We start from the raw sequence: 10,249 nt of genomic DNA on the forward strand, positions 1-10,249 counted from the left end.
GGAGTTCTGGTTCCTCTGGCTTGCTTAGTTGGGGACACTTCATATCCAGCGATATCGTGGACTTGATTGCACAGATACTATTTAAACTGAACTGAGCTGGATGATGACATCACTGAATTCAATGATGAACTGCCTTTAACTGAACATTGAGTGTTTACTATTGTCCTTCTGCATTATTGACACAATATTTTCCTGTTTAATACTGTAAAGCTGCTTTGACACAATCTGTATTGTTAAAAGCGCTATATAAATACAGGTGACTTGACTTGACTCATTTGCTATAAAACAAACTTTTAATATATAAAAAAAGCATACTTTCAATGAACTTTCATTTTGTAGGTTACCTGTATTTAAGTTATTATTACTTAATCAAAACAACCCAACTGCAGTTTGATTGATATTTCTTGGAATGCACAATAAAAAAAAAACGTGATTTCTGAAAATAAATAAAAATGGAGTTTTTGCAAATGAGCTCTTCGTCTGTTGATGCAGGTGTTGAGCTCTGATGCTGGATGTGTCTCACACCTGTTGCTGGCTGACGGAGGCTGTGGGAAACGTCGGTCCCGTCGAGGGCATCACGTACCCGCTCTGATGCGGTGGAGGCGCAGGGCTCTGGAGCGGGTAAACGTCACCCGAGGCCTGCTGGACCAGCATCATGTGACCGAACTGAGCGCTCAGATTCTCCTGCTGACAGAAGAGTTCACACCAGACGTCTGAACAGCTGCACTAACTAACACACGTTAGTAGCTAGATGGGTGACTCCCAGAGCGCACGTACAGTGAGACGACCTGCTGTAACTATTGGTCTGTATGGATTATATTAGAAATGGGAAGAGACGGCACGCTTTTCTATTCATAGAATATTAATTCCAGCATCTGCTCCAAATATATAACAAACATAAGCAGTTAAAAAAAAAGCTGTCAGATGATTAATCAGGATTAATCGCATCCAAAATAAAAGTTTTTGTTTACATAATGTGTGTTTACTGTGTATATTTATTATGTATGTGTGTATTTATATATACATAATAAATATACACCGTACACACACATATATTATGTAAACAGAAACACTTGACGATGCAAATGAGATGCACACAGATCCTCGGCAGAAACACAGCACAAACACAAGGAACGGCAGAGCAATGAGACAGGAAGTGAACTGAGAGAGACAGGAAGTAGACCGAGAGCTGTAGGTACCACAGTGAAGGGCTGGTTAGGAGACGCTGTGAAGATCGCTGGGTGCTGGACAGACCAGAGAGACTGAAGACACACAGCAGGAAGAGGAAACACACACAGGAAGGAAATGCATTCAGTTACAGATGTACAGGAAGGAAAAATAAGATGTGTTTACAGCACAACATGAGCTCAAATTAATTTCCCATCATCCTCTCCTGTCACCAGAAGAACATTCAGAAAGTTAATGTGGCTCTTTAAGATTCATAGGTCCTTAAATAATGATCCACCGATTAATGATTTATCAGGACGGGCATCAAATACTCCCATAATGCATCACACCAGACCTACTGAACTCACCTGTGCCGTGACACGATTGGTGGGCTGAGCGGCTGGAGGCGGAGCTACAGATGATTGACACCTGGAGGCCTGTGAGGTCACGCTGGGACTGTAGACGACAGCGCTGCCGTCGGGGTTCAGAAACGGCTGACCTGAGATCAGTCCAGAGGACGGTGGATCAATATATAACAGATACACACACACACACATATGTGTCATAAGGGTCCATTTTTCAAAATTGAGATTTATACATCACCTGAAAGCTGAATAAATAAGCTTTCCATTGATGTATGGTTTGTTAGGATAGTAATAATTTACTGATTATCATTATCGGTAAAACACGTAAAGCTAACTATCATCACCCAGCTCTTTATATAAAGTTGAATATATAACTTTATCCACATACATACAGTGCACTAATGTAAAGACATATATACTGTATATTATGAATGTAACAGCACATGTATTCTTAGGAAACATTTCAACAAACTGGAGTCGAAACATCATTTTATAATTAAAATTAATACATTTTTTAATTAAAATTAATGTAAAAATCCTTTAGGTGCAATTTACATGTTTGCATGCATTATTTTTTAAATTTGAGTGTTGATTATTATGCATGTATAAAAAATAAACAGCCACTAAATTTAATAGCTTGGTTAATTGGTTCTGTTGTTAATTGTAACCTTTAATATTATAGTAATGTGCAAGTAATGTATATCTATATAGTTTACAGCATTAGATGAGAAAATGTTAATTATAACTGAATTTATTTAAAGACAAAGCCACAATCTGTTCTGTAAACCACTGTTTAATAATAAAAAAAAGAAAATAGAAGCAATTTTATGTTTTGCTCCCTGCTGACTTCAAAGCCGAGGTACATAGCATACATTTTTGTCCAAAAACCATTTATGTGAAGCGTCACTCCCAATATATAACTGATTGCTTATACGGTTGTAAAATCTCTCTAGCTCGAATCCGCTAAATGTGGCTATAAAACATGAAGATATAAAGATCATGATTTTCTGTAAAGCTGCTTTGAAATGAATTTGATGTGCAGTACTGGTTCATCTGTTCACACGGAGAAAGATGAACAGCACTAGATTACGAACAGTGGTGTAAACGAGGTCACATCTGAGAGGAAGTCTAAATATAAACCTGTAAATGATGACAAATGGAGCACATGAGACGGTTCGGTCTTACAAACACCCTCACTGAGCTCCAGAACACAAAGGCCTCGACAGAAGACAGAAATTTCCCATTTGCAAACTCCTTAAAAGAGGTCAATAAGCAATTACACAGCCGTGCTCGCAGCCGCATGCATATTTAAACACAGATGAGTTATTTTTCAGCTCATCGTCATTTTCTGTAATGCAGAGAAAGCGTGGGAATGGTTGCCAGGTTGGGAAGATTAACAGTTACTAGGGGTGTTACGAGACACTTATCACGAGACTGGGTTCACGGGAACGAGACGAGATGAGATTTTTAGACTTTTTAAAAGAAATCCTCAATGATGAAATATATAGGGGAAAATAGTCTTTTATTCTTATTAATTAAAATCATGAAACTTATACATTTTCACATCAATTTATTAAAAGTTTAACAAAAATTACATGTTTAGGGCCCAATGAAATTTTTTATTTTTTCTCACCATATTATTTATTGTTACCAAATGTTGTGTTTTAGCATGTCTAATTATTTAAATTATTATTAAAACAACTTAATTTATTCATTTTTTTCTTAAAGTAGCCTTATGAATTTTTTTCCCCCTCAGAAATTCTGTGTTGTGTATTTACATTTTTTCTGGTTATCAAATGAAGGCATAAAACATTATTTTGTGTGATTATTCCTTAAAAAAATAATGTTTGTTTCATTTTTGTAGTAGTAGTAGTAGGCTATGTACATTCTACTGAAAAATAGGCACAATGTCTTCAAATCAAACCGGACTTTTATTTTGACGGGTTGCCGTGAATACCTTTACAGTTCTGTGTATGAGATATGATGCTAGTTTTACTCAAATCAAACGCTAAAATGCTGATGAAGTGACTCTCAGAGCAGTTCTGGAGATGTTGTTCATGTGTTTACATCCTCATTTAATGAGACGGCAGACGCTGAAATCACCACGAGTGTCACGCGCGCTTCAGTGTGTGTGTAGTAAATGAAACCGCGTAAACTGTGAATTCTGTTTTTATGACTGGATGAAGACTACACTGCGTAATTTTCCCGCTTATCATGCGGCCACTTGCCTGATGTGAACACAATATCTTACACACCACCACTTGTGAACGAGCCAGTGTAATGCATATCTGAAAGGTCTGCGCGAGGATATCGTCACGTTCTCGCGAGACACATCGAATCTCGCGAGATCTCGTCACACCCCTAACAGTTACTGTATTGATTTAAGAGAAAAGCTCTGATTGGGGGATTTAAGCTTTTGGTATCTGGCAACCGCAATCATGAAAGCTTGCGGAGGCTTGCTTTCAATGCAAGATAACTGAATTGAACACGCAAATATCACAGATGATTGTGCTTAATTAATCAGGAAACAGAAACACAAATCGACCTCAACACTGAATTTATATCGCAATTTCATGATGAAGAAGACATTTAACCCTGTAAGGCCCACTGTTGTAATATTACAACATCAGTTTTAGCTTGACTAAAACAAAGCTGCTCATGATTTTTTTTTTCTCTAAGACCACATTTACACAACTAATAGGTCCTATTGTTTAGCTATTAGATGGTAGATTTTAAAAATAGGCCTGTTTACCTGGCCATAAACTTGTTTTACTGGATAAATCTACATTCAAGTAAGTAAAATGCCTAAAATATTTTTTCTGTGATTAGTAATATGTCTAGATCATGTAGATATTAAAGTACTGTTGAATGCATTGATCATTTTAGAATTTGAGCTTGTTATGTCAGTGTTGTAATTTTACAACACTGGGTTAAAGGGGTAGCAAAGTTTGCACATACAGTGAGTAAAACCACTGAATTTCTGTTAACCAAGAGCCCAATGTTGCAACATTACAACATTTCCCTAAAAATGTCAAAAATGTAAAAGCCCATTTATTTCTGCTTTAGAGGCCTCCTACAACAACATTTAAAAGGTGAAATATTTTTTTAACCCTTTCAGGGTTAAGACTTCCAGTAAAACCTGTGGTGAAATACTGTACCGTAACATCCCATCGTACAGCATGAGAGTTCATGAAGCGTCAGTCTTAGCGACGCAGGGTTAAAATCAGGTTAGTGGAGGACTGAAGTCATGCATGCGAGGGAAATCAGCCGCAGCGTTCACCAACCTGTGTGCGGGTTGACCAGGACACTTCCAGCCGGTTTCCCTGCGGCGTCCAGCGGAAGCAGATAGTAGCTAGCGCTAGCCGTGGACGCCAGCGGCTCGTAGCTGACAGCAGGGAAAGGCGTGGGCTGCGTGGCAGCTGGAGGAGGCTGGGATCGAGAGAGCGAACCCGTGGACGAAGCTACGCTACTACAAGAGTCAGAACCTAGAGAGGAGTAACAGGAGTCTTGAGGAAGAGCAGCGATTCATTGGGGATCATCAGCATACTGGAGCACCACGGATATTAAAACACTCCAGAATATGGAAGGTCAGACAAATTTCAACAAGATGCTCAATTCAATTTCATTTCTAATTACCTCAGGGACCGAAGCAATTGAAGAAGAGAATAATTGTATTAGCTGAGAATGACATGTTAATTAATTTCTGATTAGAGTCCCGCTTCATTTTGCAATTTACGTGTTTCTTTCTCTATTCCCAAAGATAGGATGTTTTTTCTCTTTGAAATTAAAAACACTAAATGCGTGTACATGTCAAAGGCCATACTGGCGGAGGACAGTCATATATAACACAAGTCTCTTCTGCTCACCAAGGCTGCATTTATTTGATCAAAAATACAGTGAAAATTGTGAAATATTATTCTAATGTATAACAGCTGTTTTCTATGTGAATATCTGTTAAACTGTAATGTATTTCTGTGATGCGCAGCTGTATTTTCAGCATCATTACTCCAGTCTTCAGTGTCACATGATCTTCAGAAATAATTCTAATATGCTGATTTGCTGCTCGAGAAACATTTCTGATTATTATCAATGTTGAAAACAGTTGTGCTGCACAATATTTTTGTGGAAACTGTGATGCATTTTATTTTTCAGGATTCACAGATGAATATAAAGTTCAAAAGAACAGCATTTATTTGAAATAGAAATCTTTTGTAGCATTATAAGCTGAATAAAATCTTACTAACTCCACCCTTTTGAACAGTAGTGCATAAATGATCACCAATGAATTTAGAGGACTGAACAAATAGAGTTAATAAAAGAGAATGAGAATTTGAGGGCATGCAGTGAGACACATATGAGTCGCTACATAAAACATGCTGCTATTGCAAGAACGGAGACCGTATGAGAGGAAAAGCAGAGGAAGAGCGTGTCAACAATCAACAAATAAACCCGTCCATGCGTCCCTCACCTGTGTTTGAGAGCCGCCCCGTGCTCTTGCTGCTGCTGGAGCTGTCTCCGCGGATCAGGACCGGGATGCCGCTGAAGCTGCTGGCTTTGGTCATGGCGGGCTTCAGGTTGAGGTTGGAGCTGTCCGAATCGGTGCTGCTCCACGGCCGCGGCTCTGAATACATGGCCTCGTTCTCAGAGCTGCTTTGGCGGCTGTTCCCCGACTGACTGTCCTTCAGCCTGCATGAGAAACATCAGACAGCTTTAGAGGAACAGATTCATTCCACATGCAAGTCATTACACATGAGGGACGCTCACAATCACCTGAAGATCTGCCGCCTCTGCTGGATGTTGTTACACACATCATCCTCCTGAATCCTGGAAAACATGTCACTTATTACATTTATGTATTTGGCAGATACTTTTATCCAAAGCAACTTTCATTGCATTCGAGGTGCACGTTTAATCAGCTCATGCATTCCCAGGGAATCCACAACCTGCACCAGTTTAGTGCATGAAAACGACCCCCACTAAACATTTATGCATTTAGCAAAAGCTTTTATCCAAAGCAAATTTCCTTTTTTCAGTTCATGCATTCGAACCCATGACCCTGGTGTTGCTAGAGACATGATCTGTTGTTTGAGCTACAGGAATTGTTAATACTCACATCAAACACTGTTTGCCACCCATTTACTCCCATAATGTGACATTGTATTCAAGGTGCACGTTTAATCAGTTCATGCACTGCCAGGGATTCGAACCCATAACCTTGGTGTTACTAACGTCATGATCTGCACCAGTTTAGTGCATGAAAACAACCCTCACTAAACATTTATGCATTTAGCAGAAGCTTTTATCCAAAGCAACTTACATTTTTCATCTCATGCAATCCCTGGGATTGCTAACATCATGCTTTGCTGTATGAACTGAACTGATTGGAGCTGAATAGTAACATTATTGTCTTTTTAGAGCTAGAATTTGAATTAGTCTCATATTTGATAAAGTTGGCATCACTGATTCGATCAGCATTGTATAAAAGGCTATAGAATTAAATGTGACTTGACTTCTTACACTCACCTTTTATCCAGCGTGAAGGTGTCTAAACCCTGCAAAAGAGATTCAGTGTTGTTTATTTTCACGTCAGAGAGCCATAAGCACATGATCATGTCGCTGTAGCGTATCTCACATCAGTGAAGATCCTCTCTCTTGCTCTCTGATATTCCTCCTCTCGCTCCTCGATGGACTTGCTCCTCCTGTCCTCCTTTAGTTTCATGCGTGTCTGAAACAGCAGCATCACATCACATTATGCCGTTACTCTGCGAGCTAATGGCGGGTTTGATGTCGCTTCATTAGCAGATCTCCACCTACCACGCTGTCGTCTTTGTCTACGCTGGAGTTGTCCCTTTTTAAGATGCAGCGCTTCTGGAAATCATCCGTCTTGTCGTCTTTGATGTGTTCGGAAAACTTCTGATCTGGTCTGCACACGAACAGAGAGAGAAATCAAAATGAGGACCGCTCCAGGAGAAGTTCACGGCCGTCACACAAACACGATCCCCGCGAGCCTGACGCAAATCCCTCATAATTACGCTTCTCCTACAAAACTCGTTTCGAAGGGATCAAACGCAAAACGTTGGGCTTCAGTCGTCTCACGCTGAACGCTAGCATGCGGAGGTCACTCACATTCGTGTATTGCTGGTTTTGTTGATGATGACACATTTGCCGGTCTGGTCGACGTTGTGGTCTAAGCCGAAGTAAGCGGCGACTCTGTGCAGGAGCATTCGGTGATAGGAGGTCATGGGCGGAAACTTCCCCCTCTGACTCCTGGAACAAACCAAAACACATCAATAGCACACCACGCAAATGTGTTAATAATCATTCAACTGTTGGAGGTTTATGCATTCAATTGATTACACATGCCTTTGATGATTGAAATTTAAACAAACCATTAAAACTGAATCCAGAAATATTAAAATGGGGTGGGGGGGGATGGAATTTGGGGAAAAAAAATAAAATGAATTTCATATGGCCCTAATATGTAATTTTTGAATTCCATTAAATTGAATTTCAATTAATTATACACACATTTTGATGATTAAAATGTAATCCATTAAACCGTTAAAACGGGATACAGAAATATTACAATGGGGAAAAAATGGAATTTGGGGGAAAAAAAATATAATGGATTTTATTCATCCCTAAAATTTAATTTTTGTTAATCTTTTAATAAATTGTATAAGTTTCATTATTTCAATTAATTATACATGCCTTCTGATTATTAAAATTTAATAAAACCATTAAAAAATGGAATCCAGAAATATTAAAATGGAAAAAAAAATAGAACTTGGGAAAAACAGCTCTAAAATGTAATTTTTGTTAAACTTTTAAAATTTCATAAGTTTCATTATTTCAATTAATTATACATGCCTTTTGATTAATAACATTTAATCAAACCATTAAAACCAAATCTGGAAATATTAAAATGCAATTTGGGGAAAAAATTTATTTCATAGGGCGCTAAAATGTTGTTTTTGTTAAACATTTAATAAACTGCTATTAAATTGTACAAGTTTCATTATTTCAATTAATTATACATGCCTTCTGATTATTAACATTTAATAAAACCATTCAAATGGAATCCAGAAATGTTAAAATTGAAAAAAAAAATTGAATTTGGGGAAAAAAATTAATTAATTCAAGTTTCATTATTTCAATTAATTAGACATGCTGTGTGATAACTAACATTTTAGTTTTAAAATGTAAACGACAAAAATAAATAAATAAAAACAATCCAGAAAGTCTAAAATGGACAAAACGTAATTTGGGGTGAAACTGGATTTCATGAGGATGACACAGAGCTGCGATGAAGGACTTACTCGTTATTACTGATGAAGTCGAGGATGTCCTGCTCCAGCTTCAGCAGCATCATTCGGTCCCTGAAGATGAACAACTAGTTAGCCATCGATTCACAGCGTCTACTGCTCCAATCAGAATCACTCAGAACAGGAACCCTACCCGCAATAATCATCACTGACTAGCAGTACTAATATAACCAGCACTATCTACAACTGGACACAAATGAAGCTCTGGAAAGTGTGGGTGGAGCTGAAATGAAACACGAGTGTCTGGTTGAGGTCAAGCGTGTGTAACCTGGGGATGTTCTTCAGCGTGTTCACCAGGAACCTGTGCAGGTCGATGCCAGTCGAGTCCGTGTATTCCTGACTGGAATCTGCACAGACAGAACATGTTAACGACATGTGTGTGTGTGTGTGTGTTTTCTTCTGCGCACAGCTCAACACACACACCTCTGGACAGCATCTTGCGTGGCACTTTCTCCGCACTTCTGTCTGCTTCATCCGCGTCTGCAGTAAGAGGCCATTCTTCTTTATCAAACGTCTGCGAGAGTTTAATATGATCTCCATCCTGCGGTTCAAAACAAACACAACACTAATGGAGCTCGACAGTAAGCCAACATTTCAATGAAAATATTCATGTCTTTATGCCAACTACTGCAATCATATTATTAATTAAACCACCCAATCATGCAACTAAAATTTGATAACTTGCATCAATTAATAATGTTGTCTGCTATGTCATAATAATAATCAAACAGCAATATTGACAAAAAAAGAGAAAAGACAAAACTCAATTAGTTTGTATTTAAATGTACAATACTGCATTATTATTTAACACCGCAAAGAGATAAATAAAAGTCTATAGTTACAATGAGTGTGCTCAATAACAAATTAGCTGTTCCTGTGGTTTCAAAATAGTATTTTTAGACAGTACTTTCGGATGGATGGATGGATGGATGGATGGATGATAGATATAGTCAGAGGATGGATGGATGGATGGACGGACGGATGATAGATATAGTCAGAGGATGGATGGATGGATGATGGATGGATATAGTCAGAGGATAGATGGATGGATGGATGACAGATATAATCAGAGGATGGATGGATGGATGGATGGATGATAGATATAGTCAGAGGATGGATGGATGGATGGATGGATGGAGGGTAGGGAGGATGGATGGATGGATGGATGATAGATATAGTCAGAGGATGGATGGATGGATGGATGATAGATATAGTCAGAGGATGGATGGATGGATGGGTGATAGATATAGTCAGAGGAAGGATGGATGGATGGGTGATAGATATAGTCAGAGGATGGATGGATGGATGGATGGATGATAGATATAATCAGAGGATGGATGGATGGATGGATGGAAGTAAGATATAGTCAGAGGATGGATGGATGGATGGATG

At 38.6% G+C, this 10,249-nt stretch overlaps 1 protein-coding gene across 1 annotated transcript in view; it reads right to left on the minus strand.

Annotated features, from left to right (window-relative positions):
• LOC107685409 (R3H domain-containing protein 1-like) overlaps positions 1 to 10,249 on the minus strand; it is a 38,517-nt gene that overhangs the window by 17,062 nt on the left and 11,206 nt on the right. The window contains exons 6-18 of the mRNA XM_016481985.1: positions 9,281 to 9,398; positions 9,126 to 9,204; positions 8,852 to 8,911; positions 7,659 to 7,799; positions 7,347 to 7,455; positions 7,165 to 7,257; positions 7,056 to 7,084; positions 6,303 to 6,356; positions 6,001 to 6,218; positions 4,817 to 5,017; positions 1,536 to 1,666; positions 1,200 to 1,262; positions 526 to 687 (exon numbers count right to left, since the gene is read on the minus strand). Coding sequence (XP_016337471.1) covers positions 526 to 687; positions 1,200 to 1,262; positions 1,536 to 1,666; positions 4,817 to 5,017; positions 6,001 to 6,218; positions 6,303 to 6,356; positions 7,056 to 7,084; positions 7,165 to 7,257; positions 7,347 to 7,455; positions 7,659 to 7,799; positions 8,852 to 8,911; positions 9,126 to 9,204; positions 9,281 to 9,398 — 1,458 coding nt within the window. The remainder of the gene's footprint in view (positions 1 to 525; positions 688 to 1,199; positions 1,263 to 1,535; positions 1,667 to 4,816; positions 5,018 to 6,000; positions 6,219 to 6,302; positions 6,357 to 7,055; positions 7,085 to 7,164; positions 7,258 to 7,346; positions 7,456 to 7,658; positions 7,800 to 8,851; positions 8,912 to 9,125; positions 9,205 to 9,280; positions 9,399 to 10,249) is intronic.

Source organism: Sinocyclocheilus anshuiensis, unplaced genomic scaffold (genome assembly GCF_001515605.1).
Source record: "Sinocyclocheilus anshuiensis isolate Anshui unplaced genomic scaffold, SAMN03320099.WGS_v1.1 scaffold661, whole genome shotgun sequence".
Lineage (NCBI taxonomy): Eukaryota > Metazoa > Chordata > Actinopteri > Cypriniformes > Cyprinidae > Sinocyclocheilus > Sinocyclocheilus anshuiensis.